Source organism: Aulonocara stuartgranti (genome assembly GCF_965226115.1).
Source record: "Aulonocara stuartgranti genome assembly, chromosome: 3".
NCBI classification, from domain to species: domain Eukaryota; kingdom Metazoa; phylum Chordata; class Actinopteri; order Cichliformes; family Cichlidae; genus Aulonocara; species Aulonocara stuartgranti.
The window spans coordinates 60,845,176-60,867,602 of NC_138941.1; the positions used below are offsets into that span (position 1 = coordinate 60,845,176).

General features: G+C 40.0%; 3 protein-coding genes across 11 annotated transcripts in view; 1 reads left to right on the top strand and 2 right to left on the bottom strand.

Annotated features, from left to right (window-relative positions):
- The first annotated feature begins 4,277 nt into the window (after positions 1-4,277).
- Positions 4,278-13,459, top strand: sgms2b (sphingomyelin synthase 2b). 7 transcript variants are annotated; one of them, XM_082526341.1, is made up of 8 exons: positions 4,645-6,571; positions 8,170-8,274; positions 8,521-9,255; positions 9,871-9,988; positions 10,072-10,129; positions 10,938-11,033; positions 11,198-11,364; positions 11,908-13,459. In XM_082526341.1, the coding sequence occupies exons 3-8, from the start codon at positions 8,738-8,740 to the stop codon at positions 12,079-12,081; spliced, it is 1,131 nt and encodes a 376-aa protein (XP_082382467.1). In that variant the 5' UTR covers positions 4,645-6,571; positions 8,170-8,274; positions 8,521-8,737; the 3' UTR covers positions 12,082-13,459. The 7 variants fall into 7 exon arrangements, with proteins under 7 accessions (XP_082382464.1, XP_082382465.1, XP_082382470.1 ...); XM_082526342.1 differs by lacking the exon at positions 4,645-6,571 and adding an exon at positions 6,578-8,071; XM_082526338.1 differs by lacking the exons at positions 4,645-6,571; positions 8,170-8,274 and adding an exon at positions 4,278-4,493.
- A 591-nt stretch (positions 13,460-14,050) lies between these two features.
- LOC309700051 (uncharacterized protein) lies at positions 14,051-18,800 on the bottom strand. Its single transcript, XM_082523421.1, has 8 exons — positions 17,342-18,800; positions 16,690-16,732; positions 16,486-16,595; positions 15,751-15,908; positions 15,530-15,653; positions 15,248-15,355; positions 15,107-15,156; positions 14,051-14,140 (listed from the first exon to the last, which is right to left on the bottom strand). The coding sequence occupies exons 1-8, from the start codon at positions 17,354-17,356 to the stop codon at positions 14,119-14,121; spliced, it is 630 nt and encodes a 209-aa protein (XP_082379547.1). The 5' UTR covers positions 17,357-18,800; the 3' UTR covers positions 14,051-14,118.
- Positions 18,801-18,878: 78 nt separating this feature from the next.
- The window catches only part of LOC309700032 (uncharacterized protein), a 32,477-nt gene continuing 28,928 nt past the window's right edge, over positions 18,879-22,427 (bottom strand). For all 3 annotated transcript variants that reach the window (XM_082523384.1, XM_082523385.1, XM_082523383.1), the window contains one exon: positions 18,879-20,913. In XM_082523384.1, coding sequence (XP_082379510.1) covers positions 19,623-20,913 — 1,291 coding nt within the window. In that variant the 3' untranslated portion in view covers positions 18,879-19,622. The remainder of the gene's footprint in view (positions 20,914-22,427) is intronic.

Consider the following 22,427-nt stretch of genomic DNA (forward strand, 5'->3'; position numbering starts at 1 on the left):
ATAACAATGTTATTACAATATACATCGACGTATGAATGTGTGAAAAGGGTATGAACCCTTCTGGGTCAATTTGCATCTGTATGTTTAGAAGAACAGTAATGTGTGGCCCCCAAGATTCACCTCATCTATCCATCTGCATTAATCTGAGACATGGACCTTTCTCAAAACCGACATTAGCAAATTGGAGGTGTTCCGAAAGCGTTCCCTTCAAGCAAATTCTTAGGGTGTCCCTTTCTAGACCACCTAAGAAATGAGAAGGTAGCCCCTGATCTAATGACCAGTTTTTCTTTGGCGGAAAGCATTACACCTTCCACTGGGCTAGTCTTGATCCAATTTCCATAAATTTGTCATACGTTGCCAAACCATCAAAGTCATCGTCGCTGTGTTTGTTTTACAACTGGCGACCTTCCATCGAGGAAGCCCACATCATAGCCCCCAATCACAAGAAGTGAAAGCAAATCATGAATGAGGTCCAAAATCCAGCAGCACCTACAGCAGCGTATTGGTTTCGAGGACATCTTCCTTACCCAACTAATAGCTAAAGGACAAATGCAGGAGGAGCAGAAGAAGAAGAAAAGAAACAGAAAAACAGAAAAAACACCTGTCATTCAGTTCAAGGACTGTAATGTTCAGAGTGGAGGCATAGGCACCCACCCCCCAATTCCTCTTAGTCAGCGGTCCCCAACCCCCGGGCCACAGATCTTCTTTTTTGGTACTGGTACTGGTTTTATTTTGTTGTATTTATCTGCGGCACCTTATAGGCCAGTCTGTGAAAATATTGTCAGACATAAACCAGTCTGTGGCACAAAAAAGGTTGGGGACTACTGCTCTTAGTAACAGATGCATAGCAACAGATACATAGTAACGATAATCTTCTTAGACTTATTAGACTTTAGATTCCTTTAATTGATGACATCTCAGAATCTTGGCAGCCAATGTCCTTTCCTCTGACATTAGCAACAATGCCACTACAATTTCTCCAGAAATAGCAGTGTGGTTAGAAGATACATACTTCTGTAAACTTAAAACACTGAATAATAGCAATAAACCATTCATTACAATAATTTAAAAATACTGATGGTGCTTTTATATTTCGATGACCATCACTTTTATTTACAGCAATGCTGGAGAAAAATATTTCGATATTAGAAGTTGCAGTGTTGTAATTCCACATTTCTCCACTAGATGGGGTTAAAAACAAAATAACTACTTAAAGGACTTCCAGTCGAAATGCGTGTTTGGATTGCAGACAAAACATCAATATCAGGGTTTATTTCATATTCTTTATTTTATTTTACTTTAAAATAAGCACCAGCCTCAAAATTCATGTCCATAATGTGTATTAATAGGATAATTTTGACTTTTTTTTGCAAATGATCTCACATTTGCTGAAACATAACTGTCATGGTCCTGAGTCTGAGGACTCAGTGTTTTGTGTTTCCTTATGCTTTTGTTCATTCCGAGTGTGTATTCTGTTGTGATTTTGCCATTTGTTAGGTTTCTGTTCCTTGCCTGCCTGCTCCCACTTCTCTGTGTTCCCTCTGTCTGTCCATGGTGTTATTGTGTCTGCTCATGAGTCTGCCTGTCAAGTTCAGTGTCCTGTCTGGTTCTCTGTGTCTGTTAGTTTCCTGTTTTATTCTGAAAGTTCATGTCTCATGTCAGTGTGTTCAGTTTTACCTCTCCCCTGTCTCGTTAGCCTAATTGCTCCCAGCTGTGTCTCCCTCCTGTGGCCCATTCCCTGATTACTCCCCGTGTATTTAAGCCCTGTGTTTTCCTGTGCTCTCTGTCGTGTTGTACTGTCACGGCTGCGCAGCAGTGAATTGAGAAAAGGATCCAAAATGCAGGCACTGGCTGGGGTGCGAGTGAATGTTTATTTACAGAGGTGATAAGGTGACAAAAACAGGAGGAGCAGAGCGGGGAGAAAACAAACCTAAACTGGGGAAAACTAAAGAACTCAACTTAAACCAAACACGCACGGGAGGAGGAACAAAATGCACAAAGAAAGATGGCGGAGGGATGCAGACTGAACACCGGGTTACACAGAATGATGCAGACGGACATGGAGTTAAACAGACGACGCGACAGAGAGCACAGGAAAACACAGGGCTTAAATACACGGGGAGTAATCAGGGAATGGGCCACAGGAGGGAGACACAGCTGGGAGCAATAAGGCTAACGAGACAGGGGAGAGGTAAAACTGAACACACTGACATGAGACATGAACTTTCAGAATAAAACAGGAAACTAACAGACACAGAGAACCAGACAGGACACTGAACTTGACAGGCAGACTCATGAGCAGACACAATAACACCATGGACAGACAGAGGGAACACAGAGAAGTGGGAGCAGGCAGGCAAAGAACAGAAACCTAACAAATGGCAAAATCACAACAGAAAACACACTCGGAATGAACAAAAGCATAAGGAAACACAAAACACTGAGTCCTCAGACTCAGGACCATGACAATAACCTCCAGATACAAACATATTAACTCTAACAGCTGGCCCTGTGGTCACTGTGTATATATACTGAGAGGATCTGATTCAGTTCAGTGTGTTTGGTTTTAGTCGACAGTGAGCTCGCTCTGGTGGAACCATCTGGTATTACAACCCAACGAGAAATGAGACAATTTCAATAATAAATCACTAACAATGATAATTATAATAATAACAAAAACAATAATTTCATTGGCCTGTTTTTATGTTGTTACACTTGCATCCTGTGACGTACGAGATCTATTTTAAAATATGGTTACTCACATGTAAGTGCTTGCTTGGGTATGCTCCAGAATATTTATCAGATCTCTTACAGTACAGTGTCTCACACCCCTCGGTGAGGTTGTTACTAATTGCAGAGTCCCGACTAACACATACAACTGACTCGTACAACTGAGCGAGCATTCTCAGTTTTTAGTGTCTTGCTGTTCAGATATGTCACTTACCTCACTCACTAACAGTATTTAAGAGCAGGTTTAAAACATGGCTCTTTTCAAATGAGTCTTTTTATTGATTTTTTTAGTTTTATTTTTATTTGTCATTAGATAGCACTTAACACTTCATTTGTATCTTTGCATCTTTAATTTGTAGATTATCGTTTTATGAATTGATTTTGATATATTTACATGCTGTACATCACTTTGGTGTTTGCTGTTTAGATGTGCTGAATAAAATGAGTTGACTAAATACTTTAATCAGTTCACAAATTGTTTTTGTGAATTTTACGAAGTTTAGCTTATTGTCCATATCCACATTTTTTTCCTATTATATGTATGTGTTTTTGACGTATTTATCATTTATATGCCTCTAACTTTTAAAATGGTTCATTTTTGAATGCATATTTTAAAACTGATTTACTTAAGGCAGGGTGTCAAACATAAAGCCCAGATGCCAGACTCGACCACACTCCACTCAGGCCCACCGGAAGCTTTTGAAAGTGTAAAGGAAGACACATTTTGGGCTTTTAACTGTGATTTCATATTTTACAGCTTTTCAAAGACCTCCCCGTGGCTATTCGTACACATTCCTAAACAACTGCAAAGCACACTCTGCAACTGTTTCTAACAGTTGACTGGTTTTGCAATGAGTACACATAAAAAGGTTTATTAACAGAAAGTGTCTGTGACCTACCAGAAATTTTTCTGTAATTTACAAATTCTTACAAACTTAAGCTAAAAAAAAAGTCACAGTGAGAGATTTTGTTTCATTATCTAAAGGAGAATTTCTTTAACGTTTTTATATTAAGATATCACAGAGATTTAAATGTGTCTGACCCCCCCTCCCATCTCTGATTTATGGTATAAATTTGGTCCAAATACATGCAGAAAACATATTAGTGTAAAAGATTTATATTAAAATAATAGCAATGTCAATTTATTCATATACGATTAATACTTATAAAAATAAAACCTATAAATAGTCCTTTTTTTTGCCTACATTGTTTAATCATTGACTTCAAGATTAAAAGTGACTCAGTGAATTAAATGTTTGTTTTTCTGCCATGACCGGCTTTTGTTTCTTTACCTGCATACCTGAGGTGTTAGGAATGCTGACATCACTTAGACAAATATCGCCTTCATTCATTACCTAATTAGGAAATGAAAAATGTTTCATTGGTAGCCTCATTCTTTTTCTCATCATCACAACTTTGATTCTGTCAAGCTGTAAATGTTTATTTTTATTTTTATTATTTGTAACTTTTCTGGTAAAAACGAGCTTCCGTACATCCGTCTCTCCGTTTGACGGAAGGTCCCGCGAGAGAAGTCGATCTCAGGTGAGTCACGGCCCGTTTCGAGTTGAGTCAGCGGTGCAGGCGCGATGCAGGCGGAAGCAGCATCACCATATTTGGAGTCAAACGAGGGACATGTGGAGGCGGGGCGCAGTTTCTCACCAGCACAGAGAGGCTCGTGCAGATGAACCTTGGTGTCGCTTAACCAGGAGACGGAAGAGGAGGAACAGGAGGAGGTGAAAAAGTGGAAGGAAAGGTGACAAAAAGTTAGTCTTGTTTTTGTCCGTCTTCGCGCGCACAAACTGCAGTTTTGTTTTTCTTTTGGTAAAACTTTTTTAACAATTGTTTTAACCTGTTTTATACCTAAAACGAACGGGAAACGCGCGTGCACCTTCCGACAGGTGTGTTTGAGTTCCTGTTTACGTTGCACCAGTTAAAATGTGAGACGTACACTGGCTTACCGAAGCCGTGGACACGAAATGTAACTTTTAACGTTAAATCGGAGTAGGTTTTCACGGTTTTGACATGTTCACACCATTTTTTTTGTGTGAATTTGTACTTGTTCTATCAGAGAGTGGGGTTCAAACACCTTTTAAATGATAAGCCAGTTAATCGATATCAGACTCGTCAAAGAGTCACGAAACGTTTGTTTTTAGTTGCTGGAAATTATTTAACGTGAACTAATTTTAACTTCTGTTTATCAAAGTAAAGCTTAAAATTACTTCCTTCTTACTTTTGTTAATGTTGTGCTAATGGGATTTTCAGACTAATTAATCGATCAGTTGTTGATTGGCTAATAAGTCATTAATTAGCAGAAAGTTAACTCAAAGTTCGTGGCTGTTTGCTGTTTTGTGGCACATTTTTAAACATGTCATTCCTGCCTTTCTGTTGAGTCTTTGATTCAACGCTTGCATATTAGATGTGTTTTCATTGTGTTTAATTCAGCTGGTATAAAGGATTAATTGGCAGGTATCAGTACAATACTTCCAGCTTGTCTCTCTAGCCACTTTAACAGATACCAGGCTGGACTCCTTTTTGCCATAAGTTCCTTGTGGCACAGATTCAAGGAGGACATTTAGCTTCACACAGTTGGTGCAGCTTTATTTGGCTGCACATCCCAAAGGTGCTCTGTTAGATGGAGATCTGGTAATTGTGCAGACCATCTGAGTACAGTAAGTTGGAATGAAAGAAGTTTGAGATGATTTAAGCTTTGTAACACAGTGTGTTTTCCTGCTGGAAGCAGCCATCGTCATAAAAGGATGGACATGGTCAGGTAAGCTGTAGTGTTTACATGATGCTCATTGGATTATAAGGGGCCCAAAGTGTGCCAAGCAAGCTGTGCCCCATACCAAATCACACCATTAGGAGCCTAAACTGTTGATATAAGGCTGGATGGGTCCACGCTTTCCTGTTGTTCACCCCATATTCCGACCGTACCATCGAAAAGTAGCCTCAGATTCCCGTTCTTAGCTGACAGGAGCGGTGCCCTGTGTGGTTTTCTGCTGCTGCAGCCTATCTTCTTCAAGGTTCCACATGTTGCATGCATTCATAAATGCTAAATGTGTGAAAATCCCAGCAGATCAGCCCATCTTGCATAAACAGCAATGTCACATTCAAAGTCATGAGCAATTTATCAGGTGTACCTAAAAAAAAAAAAGTGGCCAGTGACTGTAAACATTATGTTGCTCTAAAAACAAATGAATCATTAATCAGCTGGTCAGACAAATAAGTCTGATAGAAATGTGACTGTATTTATCAGTTCCAGCACATTAATGAGGTTATTTATGTGTTTTCTATAACACTATATTACAATATTACGTATTTGTGTTACTTTTATTTGTTTAAACGATGGTAAGTTTACTCATTTGACATTTCAGTGAGTACATAGGCTGTTATGAAGCCTGCTCTTCTCACAGTGTGACCATTGGTTCTGTTTTAAATCCTTGTGACTGAATTTTGTGCTTTTTTTTGGCTAAACACATTCTCTGGTGAGTGAAAGATGAAAATATTCTTTATCTTACTATCTCAGTGAGGTAAGTTGGGCGCTTTGCAGCAGTGTAAAACTCGTGTGTCCTGGGTTAATGAATCAGCTCTAACTTGGTGAAATTGAATTCTCATGCCTGTAACTCGATTAGACTTCGTTTCTGCTGCTCTGTAAACAGGATGTAGCTTGGTAGCTGAGCAGAGGCCACTTTTCTGCCAGTTCAGGGCAGAAAGTGGAGCTTTTGACACAATGACGCTAAAATGAAACCAAACGGGAGCAGAAAAGCAAATAAAGGTTCATACAGGGCAGAGCAGCTGATGGTGGGCAGCAGGAGTTGTGTTTGGGACAAAGTATGAAAAGGTAGTTATTTGGATTTTTCTGTATTTGCTGTTCGTAGGGACACAGTTACTCTTTTTTTTTTTTCTTTAGGGTTTTTGTTTTTCGCAACATGATTGGTTCCCTAAAAGTATCGGGGTGTGGGATGTTCAACTGGATGCTTAAATCTTACTGGTTGGTGACAGAAGTGCTACACAGTTAAATGTATTCTATAAACACAGTTATCATTTCAAATATGTTACAGTGCCACCAGCTGCTAACTGGGGCTGGGGACCTAGAAACTGCAATGACAGCTGTAGTCACTTTATAGAATCACTTTATTGTATTATATTCAACTTTTTCTACTTTACTACTTTTTTTTCTAAAAAAAAGTTCAACTTTTCAAGCTTAAAACTAACTAATTATCATTTAGCATCTTTCATACAGCTGTGAACAGTTTATTTTCATGGAAACGTCTTGCCTGAGTAATTCTGTCGGGTGAGACTGGTTAGAAAACATTCACATGGCGATGCTCACACACAGGTGATGTCAGACATGCACTCCTGTGTGAAGTGTTGGTAGAAAGGCAACACACTCAGGAGGAATTTATCAGCAGTGGGTTTACAAGTGCACATTTTACTTTAGAAGTCGATGAATAAATCCTTATAATTTCAAATAACATGTAAGTCAGTATCAAACTATGAACTTGGATTCATTGAATAGTCATGTTCGTTTCTAATGCTGGCCCAGTTTTTATGTTTTTAAACTGAAGTTTAATGATCATTTTGTTATTTGTCAAACCACGCCTTGCTTCTTGAACGAGGAAGGGCGTGGGAGGTTTATCAGCACATTATCAGCAGATACTGATCCTGAAGGTGAAGACTTGAAATGGCGGTGTCTGTCCCAGGTGGCATGCTGTCAGAACGTGTCAGCAGCTGTGGGTTCACACACTGTGTTTGTGTGGGCGTGTTGGCTTTGCAGGGAGTGTCATCCTCAGGTTACTAAAGGCCAAATTCTCTGGAGTCATGTGGGCTTCCGGGTGTAGGTGTGTGTATACCAGTATTACTGACATTGTGGGGACGTAAGTCTGTCTACAGTCACTCTGTGAGGACTTAATGTCCTAAGAGGGACCAGAATGACTTGCTGTGACCCTGAAATGGATAAACAGAAAAAGGTTGGATGAATGGATGGTAAAGGTCTGCTTTTAAGAGAGTTACATGATAGTGTGCGAGCTGGTATTACCAGTATTTTGGGGACTTGAGTTGTAAGGGAGACCAGAATGAGTACCTGTGTTGTACAACAATGCATTTAAAGATTAATCTGTACTTCTGTGTTGAACACATGTAGATCCTCCACACAAGCAGCTGATAGTGTTGCCAGTGTGACTATTTCAATTTCACCACCAAAGCAAGAACTGGCAGCGGAGTTCGTCTTTTTAAGTTGATCCGTGCACTTCCAGTCGATTTGAGAAATGGCAGCAGAAAAAGAAGCAGAGAGAAATTTGTAGTGCCAATACAAGACCGGTTTCTGGGCTGAGGTTATGGAGTAGGTCTAATGAAAAAGTACAATTTTCACTTTATGCAGTTTAGTAAAGATCTGGGCTAATGGTGATGCCGCTAATATAAGACAAACCCACACTGCAGGTGTAGCGTGATACTCAGTGAGTGAAAGGAGAGTTCTTGAAAATCATCGTTGTTCTGAAGATTCAGCTGAAAAACTTTATCTGATGGATGAGAAGGGCAGATGCTGTAAGTTCATCTGATTATTGTTATCTAAACTCTAATGTAATCTGATTCTGACACGCTCAACATGCAATGTCTATCTTAGTTTCTGTTTTTGTAACTTACGTTATTTCACTGCAGATGTACGACGTAGTGAAACTGTTTGGGTTATGTAGGTGTACTAATGCGAGTCTATATAAGATCCTTACTGATAACTCATAACAGAGTTGTAGTTGTAGTTATTTTTTTTACTCATGGTCTTCTTTTTTTCAGGTTTATGCCGGTCACCTGCTTTCTCTGTGACGTCACTGCAAATACTGAAGATCGCTGCTCTGTCGTTAATACCAAATGGTTTGCAGACCAAGGAGCTCAATCGCTGCTGACAGTCGGACTTCTTCATTATTGACACAGAAGCTCACTCTTGTGAGTGATCAAAGAACTCATTAAACTTTTTCACATAAATCAGAGAACTTATTTGCCAAAGACTTCAATGGCAGCATCAGAACTGATCCAGGAAGATGATAAAAACTGCATAGAGGTGATTTCGACAGATCCGCCTTCACCTCCTCAGTCTACGAAGGTGCCCAACCATACTCACCAAATCTCCCGGACACCTCATTCTGAGGATGTTCTCGATGGTGACGGCAAAGGCAGGCGCAGAAAAATTACTGAAGTGCTGAAAGAGAACCAGCTGATAAACTCGCTGTGCAACAAGATACAGCAACGCTGCAACTACGACAAGATCACCAAGGAGTCCGACGACCCTCTCCCTAAAGAGTGGTGGAAAACGGGCGTGTCCTTTATCTACGCCTTCTTCGCCCTCGTCTTCAACGCTGTCATAATCGTTATCATCCATGAACGGGTGCCTGACAAATCTGTGATTCCGCCGCTTCCTGACAAGTTCTTCGACTACATTGACAGAGTGCCCTGGGCCTTCAAAGCAACAGAGGCCTGTGGCTTGACTCTCTGTGGATTGTGGCTCGTCCAGTGGCTGGCACTTAAACACAGGTAATACTAAGGATTGAAGGTGTACTAACACTCGTACTGCACCCAAGCCCAATTCCCCTCCCTTATGGAGTAAACGTCAGTGTGATCTTTTAAACTCACATTCTTGCAGAGCACGGGTTTCACTGTGTCATGCATTACGTGGTTTAATTGTAGTTGACGGAGCGTTAGTGAGGCATGCTCCAGTGCATTTAACAATCACTACAGGGATTTTCCGACAGAGAAAGTTTTCCCACATCTCCTGATCGCAAAGGTGTTTTGATCTGTGGCAAAGGCACGTCACTAATTCCTAACTTGTTGTTATTGTCAGCATTTCTGGTTATGCTAGTGAATTATGTTTAATTACCTCGTGGTTGTGTTAGAAACACATAAAATGCTGGGAGTTTTCCATCTTGGGTCCCCACTCTCTGTTGTAGTCAATTTTATTTCTCCCTCAGATTTTTGCAGTACTTAATAAATGGACTGGTTCTTATATACAGTGTTCCCCCAGTTGTCCCCGGGGTTACTTAGTGCTTTGTCTCATTCAGCTGTGAACGGGGTTCAGTTTCTTGCCAAACTGTCCTTTGACACACGGATTGGAATCTCACTGAAAAAACACTTTTATGTTATTGTCTGCAGAGCGATCGTGGCTCGGCGGTGTTTCTTCATGATTGCAACGCTCTACCTGTATCGCTGCATCACCATGTACATCACCACCCTGCCGGTACCTGGAAAACACTTAGAGTGCGCTCCAAAGGTATGTAAAGGTGCACCTAAGTACACTCACCTGTTCACTAGTCGCCCTTCTTCAGTTAAAGATCGTTTGTCCTGTCCATGCAGCTCTACGACAATGTGACGGAGAAAATGTGGCGGATTATCCGGATGGTCTCAGGAGGAGGTAAAACTAGATTTATAAAATATGTACAGTAAGTGTTTAGTATTTGGCTTGTAGCTGAACACTGACTCACAGGAAACACTAGTGTATTCAAGCACCGGACACTGCTGCATTGCACTGTGGCATACACAGCGGAGATTAGGGCATGAGATTGATCATCAGTGGGTTTTATTCATGCAGAAGGAGTACTGATGTAACATTTATGCTCACTCACACCAGGGAGCCTCGTTCCCACCACCAACAATTATCAACATTAGCTAAGGTTACATTAGAAAACGAGTCCACTCAACATTAATGTGCAGAGTTTCTTTAAAAGTTCTGCATCGTTCTTAATCACGTGAAATGAATGAATATAATATAATATAATTATTTAACGGGGCAGCACGGTGGCACGGTGGTTAGCACTGTTGCCGCACAGCAAGAAGGTCCTGAGCTCAATTCCACCATCAGGCCGGAGTCTTTCTGTGTGGAGTTTGCATGTTCTCCCCATGTCTGTGTGGGTTCTCTCCGGGTACTCCGGCTTCCTCCCACCGTTCAAAGACATGCAGCTTGTGGGGATAGGTTAATTGGATAATCCAAATTGTCACTAGGTGTGAATGTGCGAGTGAATGTGAGCGCGAATGGTTGTCTGTCCCTGTGTGTTGGCCCTGCGACAGACTGGCGACCTGTCCAGGGTGTACCCCGCCTCTTGCCCTATGACAGCTGGGATAGGCTCCAGCGCCCCCCGTGACCCTGAAAAGGATAAGCGGAAGCGAATGGATGGATGTGATAATTATTTAACATAAAACGCTGCATTTCTTTGTGTCTTCAGGTTTGAATGTGACCGGCTCTCACATCTTGTGTGGAGACTATTTGTACAGCGGTCACACCATCATGCTGAGGCTGTCCTACCTCTTCATCAAGGAGTGTGAGTAACCACACACCTATTTATTTTTACATGATCACACACATTGATATGCAATTTATCACGAATAAACTCTTAACTTCACATTACCCTGATTTTACTACTTAGCCGTAGTATTAAACTAATTTGTGCATGTTGCTTTATTAGTATTCCCTGTTTGTGTTCAGACTGCCCGCCCAGGTTCTGGTGGTATCGTTGGTTCTGCTTTTTCCTGAGCATATTTGGACTCATCTGCATCCTCCTCGGCCATGAACACTACAGCATCGATGTGGTGGTTGCATACTTTGTCGTCAACTGGACCTTCCGGTGGTACTACGCCATGCTGGAATCACATGTGAGTAGACACACACTGAGTTATGGCCTCGTAACACCATCTCCTGGCTTTATTCAGTGTTCTGGGGTTTTAGGATTCTTTCAGCTGCTTCAATTAGTCAGACAAGACCAGATGAAAACATACAATCTCATTTTTAAACCAACACACCTCCATAACAAATAGAGAAGCAGCAGCAGCATGATGGGCAGGCAACAAAATGTTAGTCATGAAGCACGAAACACTTGCAGGAATAACGAAAGCATTTGAAATGGAGGAATCAATTTAAATGAGAAGGCCGATAGGACATAGTATATATAATTTGTTATACATTTTTGTATACACTTTTTGTTTGGAATGTGTTTGTGTTGGGCCATCTTGTTTTGGCCTATTGTTATTTCACTGTGTCAGGTATTATTACATTAAGATAAAGATACATAAAGAGTTTTAAACTCATAGCATAGCTGCATCTACTAAAAATCTCGGACAAGTTCAAATCTGAGTGACTTCAAAATTGACTGAAAACAACAACTGTTTCTTCTTTTCTAACTTGTGGTGCTCTGTCAGGTACACAATCAGGAACCCAACAAGTACCTGACTAGAACCTGGTGGAACCGGATCTTCAAATTCCTGGAAGGGAACGTCAAGGCTACTGTTCCCGTTGAGTTTGGGTGGCCAGTGCCCATCCCTACTACCTCATGCAGACGGAGATACAGTATAGTGGACAGGTATGATAGTTAAGTGAGGACAAAGAGGAGGGGAGATAAGTCACCTGATGACAGCAGCATCTGTCCTCCCTGACTCCTGAAGAGGACGGATGGACAGAGGTGGACATGAGACTCTACCTTCAGGTTATTTATTGGAATCAGCATTTTTTGTACTGAGGACTCACAGGAGGAAGAGACGGTGCGTTTACATTATTAGCTCTTGCTCTTTATCAGAAACAACATTTTTAATGTCTTCAGCATCCATGACGTAAACCTGCCAACAAGAAAAGACACTATTTTTTTGTAAGCTAGTCTGAGAGTGGTGCCAAAGCTAAACTTCTAAGCTGTGTTGTATTTTTCAGTCTGGATTGTTGCTAACTGTGTTAATTATATCTTTGGGATATACTTAAGGAAAATGAAGCTGCACATACAAATGGTAAAAAAAAGACTAAATCTAAACTAGCCGTGTTGTTGTTTCTGGATGTGCAACCTAACACAAAATAAACTAAACCCTTAAGTATTACAGTTCCTTCTGGCTGTGGTGGTTTAAAGTGGTTTGACTTCAAATTCTCAGTGCTAGCTCCAGGTGGGTCCTCATCAGTGTCAATTAATTTGTTTTTGTAGCTTTATGTTCTTGATTGTTGTTGTTGTTGTTTAAGTTATATTTTCAAGTCTTAATGTTAAGTGTTAAGGCACTGAGTTAATGGTGGGTGTTTTTTGTTTTTTAAATGCCATATCAATCAGTGAAAGAAAACCTTACTGCAAACTTTGATTCTACCTAATGTACCTAGCATTAATAATGAAGGTCGTTGTGCCAGAAAGCTCCACAGTTTTATAAACATGTTTCTTCACATTTTTCCAATGTTGACTTGAACACACTGCCACAATCACACGTTTGCTTTGATAATAAAAGACTTATTTTGAGCACAGAACTGTTTACTATGGTTAAATATTTCTGTTTTAAAGATGAACTACTACATACAATTCACATATACATCTTCTCTGGAGGAAAGAAAAGCTCCTGTCTCTTTAAGACCCACATCCTTAAATGTCCACTTTCTTTTGGCCAACTGTTTGTCAGCTGTATTTTTTCTTTTCTTCTGTCACCTTAAATAAACTGTAGGTTACTCGTGAAAATGCTGCAAAACTGAACAAAAGAAGCCTCAGACGTGTCAAAAATGTGAAAGTAAATTCCATGTGAATGCTTGTCATTTCAATTTTTATCATGTTTTCATCCAGATTTGGCTTAGGACTTGTTCTAAAAAGTTTTGTTATATTTATTTATTCTCTGTAAGTCACAAAACCAGCATTGCAGTATCAGGAAGAACTGAGTTGTTGTGTTGTGATATCAGTGTTAATTGTTCTGACCGTCATGGCTTTTAAGTTAAAATAAAAACTTAATAATATGCGAACTAGGCAGTTATCAGCTGTAAAGTCATAAATCTTTCAGGAAAAGATTGCAGAGGTTGTTTGTTTAGTGACATTATTGTTTAGCGTGTAACGATCATAACTTAAGATAAAGATTTATGATTGGAAAATACGAATGAAAGTGTATTGATGAATGTTCACCATCATCCACGTAAGGAAATCTCAGAAAGTTTATTCCTTCTGACAAAGCGTTTCTCTCACTGAAAACACTACGTCCACTTTTTGGGACAAATTAAACTACTTAACAGTTTAAGCAGAGATAAAAAGTAGGTAAGTTGAGCAGTCATTTCATAAGGATTCAAGTCATTTTCTCAGTGGGTTTCAATTAAAAAAAATCTGAGGATTTATTTTAATTTTGACTATTTTAAAGTTTTGGGTAGCCCCAATAAGCCTGCATACACAATAATGTTACTGCTACATGCCCATAGTGGTGTTGTTTGGTCTGTTCGTGCTGTTGACATACTGATAAACTACATTTAGTTAGGTGCTATGATGATTAACCTAAGATATACCACCACTCCTCATCGTGTAGGAGGAGTTCACAGCCAAAGAATCAAACACGCAGACAGAAAAGTCACGCATGCTGTTTTATTACATTGTAGTTGTTTGTCATTGTCTGATTATCCCCCCCCCTTCAGAGCTCTCATCCAGCATTCAGAGTCCAGCTGCAATAAACAAACAGAAAAGATTTGTATGTATTTCACAGAAAATAGTTTTACACACGTGGTTAAAATCTCAGCTTTTATGAGATTATTCACAGTAATTATTTCATACTAAACCCCAGTGTATCACTTTTATAGTTTAAAGAAACTTTAGGTTAATTATTAACACTTCTCTGCAGCGCCCCCTGGTGTGTAAATGCCAGTGTTTATTATTCGTTTCCACGTACAGACAGGTGCTCACTGACTGAAAGCAAACTCAGTATAATACAAAAGCAATGTAATTAGTACAAAACCATTGGAAAATTAAAATTATTTAAAACCAGTTGATGTATGTAATTAATAATAGTGTCATAACAATCTTATTTAAATATTATTTGTTTATTTGGCCATTAAATATATTTATTTAAAAATAACTGCAGCTCACTTCCCAAATGTCTCAAAAACTGTTAAATATATAAAACTGAAAGTTTTACTGGGAGAATCAGGATCTGTACATTAAAAAAGTCTCAGTGTAGGCAAGTAGGGGCAGGGATAGCTCAGTAGGTAGAGTGGTTGCCCCATGATACCTCAGCTACCCTGAGGTACCCCTGAGCAAGGTACCGTCCCTACACACTGCTCCCCGGGCGCCCAATGGCTGCCCACTGCTTCACTGAGTGAATGGGTTAAATGCAGAGAGCAATTTCCCCACGGGGCTCAATAAAGTACAATAAAGTACACACTTTCTTCTAAAGTTAAAATATTCCCATAAAACTCCATATCTGAGCACACACTGATAAAATAAATACATTTATTATTAAAAAGGGAAATAAAACACTGTTCTATTTTATTCTTATATTTTTGTGTATTACATTTTTTGAATTTTTGGCATATATTCACTCACACTAATTCCAAAATCCTTCAAATATCATCATGTCCTATATTTATGAATATGACTGGACTGTCAGTGACGGATATTAAAAAAAACCCGACCTGGAAGTGCTTCCTGATATCTGCTGGCTCTGCTTCCTCTTCCTTTTACCCTGAAGATTAAAAAAAGAAGCAGAAGCTTTCAGGCACAGACATGCAAAGGGAGAATTTCTGATAAATAAAATGAAATAAAATAAAACATACATAATTGTCCCGGGCAGACCATCCAGGGTAGAGCTGCATATGGAGGAGTCTCTCTTTCTGCGCCAGGTCGTAATATTTGGACTGCTCGGAGTGGGACAGAGCGTGCCACTGAGGAACAGAGACAGGAAGTGCTTATTAAACAAACTCAGAGTTGCATAAATCAAACATCAAACATTAAAAATGGTGAAAAGGGCTACATCAGCCAGCAACCAAAGAAACCCTTTGAAACTGTGTTTGTGTTGCCCTGCTCCTGCGTCACTCTGACATCATCAGGCTTCTCACCCTGCGGCCCAGGATGCGGTTGATGGCGGCGCTCTCTCTCTCCTGGCCTTCCTGCAGCACTTTGTGTCTCATCTCCTTCATATAGAGCATGAAGGCGTTCAGAGGCTTCTTCACAGGCTGCCTGCTGCCGAGGGCGAGAGGCACGAGCGCACAGAGTTCATTCACACCACTGGTTTCCATCAGAAGCACTGCTCAACTTTAGTAACCCACCACAAACTCACCTGAAGGCACTGTTGCTGTGGTAACAGGCGTGCTGCCCGGACTGGGCGGAGACCTGCTGGGCAGCAGCAGCAGCAGTGCTGATTGGCTGGCTGTACAGAGAGGAAGAGGGGAAGTGTCTGTCGCTGTAGAGGAGGAGAGGAACGAGAGGATGGACGGACTGCAGAGAGACAAGGAGAGAGGCTCAAACATTTAGTTTAAAAAAAGAAATTGAACGATTACAAATCCGAAAAAGTTTATTTTAAATAATTTATTGTACTATTAATTTATTTATAGTTGAGAAAATGGATGGTTTAATTTAAATGGCAGGTAACAGGATGTTCACTAGTATAATGAATACATTTATTTCCTTTTGTGTATTATCGGCGCTTCACTCCCAGCTTCCTCGAGGCTGCTGATCTCTGCCCAGCAATTTCCTGGTGTCTCAGTCTTGATCGTAATAGAAACAGAAAGCAGCAGCTTGTAGCTTTTTCCCATGTGCCTGATGTGTTGAACACACTGTGTTCAACACATCAGGCACATTAAAACAGCCTGGGGACAGTGGACCCCGAGCCTGGACTGCATTTAACACTGATTCTGTTAGAAAGGGAACATACTGGCTTTAAGGGAAGGTTTCAACACACACACACACACACACACACACACACACACACACACACACACACACACACATCTCATCAGAAGTGAATCGAGGCCTCATCCTGACAGTGTGAACAGATGGGGATAAAAACACTCACAGTATCAGCAGCAGTGCTTTGAGTCTGTGGCGTGTTATTTTGCCCCCTGCTGGTCGTATTGAGATACTGCTGCTGCTCAGCTGGCCACCAGTCGTACGCCTGCAGTTTAACTGAAACAGAAGAAGGAAACAAATCACTTTCGAATGTTGTCAGAAAATGTATTTTTTGATGGTCTTACTTTTATCTATGTTTATTGATTTTTACCGCCACAGCTCAGCCCTGCAGAGTTTGGATTTAGTCCCATCTCCTGAAATAAGATCAATAATCCACAGTTTACAGTGACTCAGGCAGTCAGAATGAATAAATGTACATTTCATTATCATCTTAGCATGCATTACACTATATATTACAAATGATCATTTACTGGTTATTGCTCTATCATTAATATGTAACTGTCAACACAAAAAGGTAATCAAAGATTTATAAGCGCTTACATTTGATTGACACTTTTACTCTGTTTACTTTCATCTGTTAAAACTGTTTTATTGTTATTTTAGTTACATTTATATTTGCTCTAAAAGTCATTGAGTTGCCATGAATATCTTTATTTACCAAACTGTTATCATTTGTAGATGAAAATCTTTCAAAAGACGACTATGATGAAATTTACCATTCAAAACATAAAAAACATATTTTTTTTACTTTACAATAAAATGAAGGTATATTAATAAGTTTTGTAGAAATTACCTTGTACTTATGTGATATCAATATGACTATTTATGACAATGACTTTACCGTACAACAGTTTTGAGTCCCCAAATAAGGACCAAAGAGCCGGTAATACACCCATGATATCCTTTGATATAATTCAATTAAAAATCCAATAATAACAATAATCACTAGAATGAATACTTACCTCTATGCCGGGCATCTGTCTGTCCTTGACTGTAAGGAGGGAATATACGAAAGAAACCTAAAGTAAAAGTAGATTTAGAGATTTGTGGATAATTCAGATGTTAGCACGGAGAAGAGTGGCAGGACAGTCTTTGAGTGTGATTCATCTCTACTGTAGAGATGAACTGTCCATGATGTTTATAAACCCCTCGACCTCCCCACCCCCCAACAAACAGCTATTTTCTTCCCTCAGGTTCTTCCAGTGCTCTCCTCATAGTTTTCTCTTCTACACCCACAAAACCCCCCAAATGTTCAGATTGTAAACCATCTACAACCTCAATCACCTGAGAGTCGGGGCTGGTTGAGCTCTTTATTCCTGTGGCCATAATACTGTCTTTCATCAGTCTACTTCATAAATCGAAACTGCCAAAACAGGACGAAAAGTATTTCCTTAAGATATTAAACTGTTAGTTTTTCACAGGAAAACAGTTTTGTTTTTTCAATTTCACTCTTTTTTTTTATTTACATTTGCAGGCCCTAGAAATGCCCACACAATACGTTCCATTAACAATAAAAAACATTTATATTTAGAACATTTTTGTGCACGAACACTCAGATATAATCCTCTTTTGTATTTCACCACGACCCTTGACTCCTCCCTCTCTGGCACCCCCAGGTTCAGTGTTGGTGTCAGGGGTGAGGATCCCTCTGGCTTTGCTGGCACAACTGTCAGAAGTGTTTTGCTGTGATGTGTCCGATTAAATTATCACCAATAGAAACCATCAAAGGAAATAATGAGGCATATTTTTTTTGTTTTAGTAATATATCCAACACATATTGTTTAAAACAGATTTTAGTGAAAGCATAACTCCCCCCAAAGGCCAAGGGCTAGGTTAAAGCTGATGCCAGCATTGGTAATGTGATAGTGATGTGATAGCGTCGCGTAGTGTATTATTCTTTTTGTGTCACTTGAGATTTTAACATATATTCATGCAGTGTATGAATAAATTTATTTATTTTTCACATGGGTAAAACACATTAGATGTGTGCAGCTCGTCAGGAAAGTGTTCACAGGAAAAAGAGTTGAGGGATGGGGGGAACAATGCAGGGTGGTGGGGAACTCCAGCCCTCAAGGGCCCATCCTGCAAGTTTTAGATATCACTCTAGGTCAACACATCCCAACCAAATGATTAGTTCATTACCTCTGTAGAACTTCAAGACATGTTGATGAGGTAATTTTGAATCATTTGGTTCAAGGAGACATCTAAAACCTGCAGGACACTGAGTTCCCCCATTCTGTTCTAATGAGTGCTTCCAGCAGGGTAACACACACTGCTACAAAGCTCAGATAATCTCAAACTGGTTTCTTGAACATGCTCTAAATCCAAGATTTGCATCATGCTCGTGCAACCAGCAAATCTGTAGGAACTGTGCGATGCTTTAATGTCAATATGGAGAAAAATCTCTGAGCTATGTTTCCAGCACATTGTTGAATTTCTGCCTGGTCGAATTAAGGCAGTTCTAAAGGCTAAAGGAGGTCCAACTCAGTACCAGTAAGCTTTTTGTTTATTTTTTTATTCAAGGAAGCATGTTACTATCTAAATTAAGCACACAGTTCACACAGTAAGATTTGTAACATTTTGCTGTTCCAAACAAGTGAAACCCCAAAGCCTACCTCGGAATCTAACAAGACTCATCTGGAAAAAAATCATACTGTAATTGCTAACACTACAGCAATTGAGGCAAGGTGGCACTTTAACAATTATATTTATCCATTCATCCATCCTCTTCCTCTTCTGACAGTTAGGATAGACCCCAGTCAGCACCCACAAGTCTGAACTGGTTTGATGGATGGATAGAATTTTTTATGGATAGAAAGTCTGGAGTTGAGGATTTGCTCAACAGAAGAACATAAACTACTTTTTTGACTCCACCTTAGTCGGCAGTGTCAAGTAACACAAGTTGAAAAAGGAAAATTAAAATGTTCATCTACATATTTGGTAAAAAAAACCCCCCAAAAACGAAATAATCTCCAAAAGAAATAATCAATAACTGAATAAGTCACTCGTTTTTTGTTAATACACAGAATTTTTCCTTTTCTATTTCAGGGAAAACTCACCATAGTGAGGCCATCATAATCACATTTACATTTAACTATCCAAAAATAGTCTGAAAAATTTGTTAACACTTCCATACTTTTTTGACTTAAGAAAACAAACAAATATAAAAGGTTGTAGCACATGAACTTGGGAAACTAAAATGTTTAACTGACTGATTTTTAAGACCCTGCGCTAAAATGTCTCTTAGAGCGTGGACTGAGTGGCGGACTTGTGTTCTTCGGGCTGGTGGGTTTTCATGTGCGATTTTAAACAGTGGCTCTGAGTGAAGGCTTTCTCGCATAATGTGCACTGATACGGTCTCTCTCCATTGTGGATCCTCATGTGAATCTTCAGGTGTGCCTTGCGAGAGCACGCCTTCCCACAGATCTCACACACAAACTGTTTGATGCCCGCATGGATCTTGACGTGGGAGTTTAGGGCAGCCCTTTGTTTAAAAAAACGTCCACATATGGTGCAGCCGTATGGAGCCTCACCGCTGTGCACTCGCAAGTGTTTCTTTAGTTCGCCGTTGCTCACAAAACCTTTATTGCATGTGACGCAGACAAAAGGCTTCTCGTTGCTGTGCGTCTTCAGGTGAGCCTTCAGGGTCTGATTTGTCGTGAAGGTTTTGCAGCAGATGTGGCAGAGGTACGGTTGGTCCCTGGCTGTGTGAATCTTCTCATGAGTCTTCAAAGACCATTGAAGTCTGAATTGCTTTCCGCAGATGTGGCAGCAATACTGCCGCTCACCAGTGTGAGTCAGCTTGTGTCGGCTCAAAGCCCTGCGATCAGCGACAGACTTACCACAAATCTTACAGTGGTATCGCTCTTTCCTGGTGTGGGTTTTGGTGTGAGCTGTGAGCTGTCCCTTAAGAACAAATGATTTGGGGCATATATCACATTGGTATAGTTTCTCCTGCACATGAATCGAACGGTGAATCCTCAGGGCAGACATTCGAGGAAAGGTTTTGCTACAAACGTTACATTTGAACAGCTTGTTTGCTGTGTGAAAAGACACATGGCTCCGCAAGCTCTTTCTGGAGTAGAAAGACTTCCCGCAAATTGAACACTTGTAAGTTTTTTGGTAATTTTGAAGATGGTCCTTCAACTTTTCCACAGAGTCCAAAGTCTTTCCACAAACTCCACAAACACTCTGCGGCTCATCCACGTGACTCCAGATGTGTCTCATCAAACTGGCCAGGTGAGTGTACCCAACTCCACAAACTTTACAGGAAACTTTACCCTTAAACCTCTTTATCCAACACTTGGCTACTTGCTTCTTTTTTGTTTGTTTTTCTTTTTTTCTTTTTGGCAGTTGCAGCTTGGGATCAGGTTTCCAGTCATCGTCTCCATCCAACATCTCATCTTCATTCATGCCATCACTGGAGTTAACTTCGCTGTCACTAGCATCTTCTTCAGTTCGCAGGTCCTGGTTTTCTGATGTTGAGTTGGTGGCCAGAACATCGACTGTGGTGTCATCGTCATGCTGAGTTGGGCTGCCGAGGAACATAAATTTGTAGTTACTTTGTGCAAATTCGAAATGACTTTAAGACAAAGTCTTAAGTGTTCACTGAATCCCAGTTACAGCGGTCCCTCGTTTATCGCGGGAATTACATTCTAAAAATAACCCACAATAGGTAAAATTCGCAAACTGGTAATCTTTATTTTTTACAAATATTATAGATGTTTTAAGGCTGTAAAACCCCTCACTACACACTCTGTAGACTTTTCTCGGACAGGCATGAACATTTTCACACTTCTTTCACACACTTTCACACAAAGTTCAAACCTTTGTAGAAAAATAAGTCCAGTATTATAGAATGAAACCAAAGATCAAAACCTGTTTTCAGGTACAGAACATACGAATAGAGCAGCTGCCAGAGAATTCATCATTAATGAATCAATGGAAGAAGAATGAGTTGAGTAAAGTTTGACTTATCTGACTGTTTGGTTTTTGTTTGTTTTTTTGCTTAATGCACCTTATAATCCGGTGAGCTTTATGGTCCGAAAAATACGGTAACTTCTATCCTCCTTTAGCTTGTCCAGAAGTCCAACTTTTTGTGCATCTTCCTCTGCCTTTTGGTGTGCTACTGCAGGTGCCTTTGACGTCGACACTGTTGTGTTTGCTTTCTTCTGCTAGCGAAGATTTATGTAAATTTGACAAGCTGAACACATCCTGTACTGTACTGGAGACATGGTACGAGAGTGATTGACAATGGTTTACAGTCGATCAGGACATAGGACAAAATGCGCTGTGAAAAAAAAAAGCATGCAAAATTGCACCCAAAAAATCTGTGAAACAGCGAGGCCGCGAAAATGGAACGCATTATAGTGAGGGACCACTGTAATCCAATCTCGAAAAACACTTGATATTTAATGGGCTTTAGGTACATGTTGTTGCAAAACAAAAATTTGCACAAAAAAAGGATAAGAGTTTTCCTCCCAGGAAAGCATATCTTGCTCTACAACCTTTATATACCTTTCAGCTTTCATAGTTCGTTCCAAAACAAGCACACTGCCAATACCGTCTGCACTTATACACCCCGTTACCATCAGACAAGCTGGCTTTTGAACTGAACGCTGGCGGACGCAACGTTCATGATCACCAACAATAATATTAAATTTGGACTTCTTCGAATGACTCTTGGCCCACATGACATGATGGCACCTCTGGGCCATGTTCAAATATGACTTATTTTTGCATGACGGAGCTTTAGCTAGTATCTGCAGATGGCACGGAGGATTGTGTTAACTGACATTGTCTGAGGGCCCCAGAGATCACTGGGATCCAATAAAGGTCATCTGAATTGTCCCTTACAAACTGAGACATTTAACGTCTAACACTCAAAACGGCTTTATTTGCTGTGAAACACGAACACTAAAAGCAGGAAACAAAACACAAAACTAGGAAACTAGGAGATTAGACTAGATCTCAGATTTATATATCTTAATTAATTAATTGAATGCATTAATTAAATTGCTGAAAAATTTCCACCTGTAAAACTGTAAA

Coding starts and splice junctions, on each gene's coding strand:
- sgms2b (XM_082526338.1), top strand. CDS start 8,738: ATGGCAGCATCAGAACTGATCCAGGAAGATGATAAAAACTGCATAGAG. Junction 9,989..10,071: donor ACTTAGAGTGCGCTCCAAAG/GTATGTAAAGGT, acceptor CTGTCCATGCAG/CTCTACGACAATGTGACGGA. Junction 10,130..10,937: donor CCGGATGGTCTCAGGAGGAG/GTAAAACTAGAT, acceptor TTGTGTCTTCAG/GTTTGAATGTGACCGGCTCT.
- LOC309700051 (XM_082523421.1), bottom strand. Junction 15,157..15,247: donor GGTCTGCCCGGGACAATTAT/GTATGTTTTATT, acceptor TTTAATCTTCAG/GGTAAAAGGAAGAGGAAGCA. Junction 14,141..15,106: donor ATATCAGGAAGCACTTCCAG/GTCGGGTTTTTT, acceptor TGTTTATTGCAG/CTGGACTCTGAATGCTGGAT.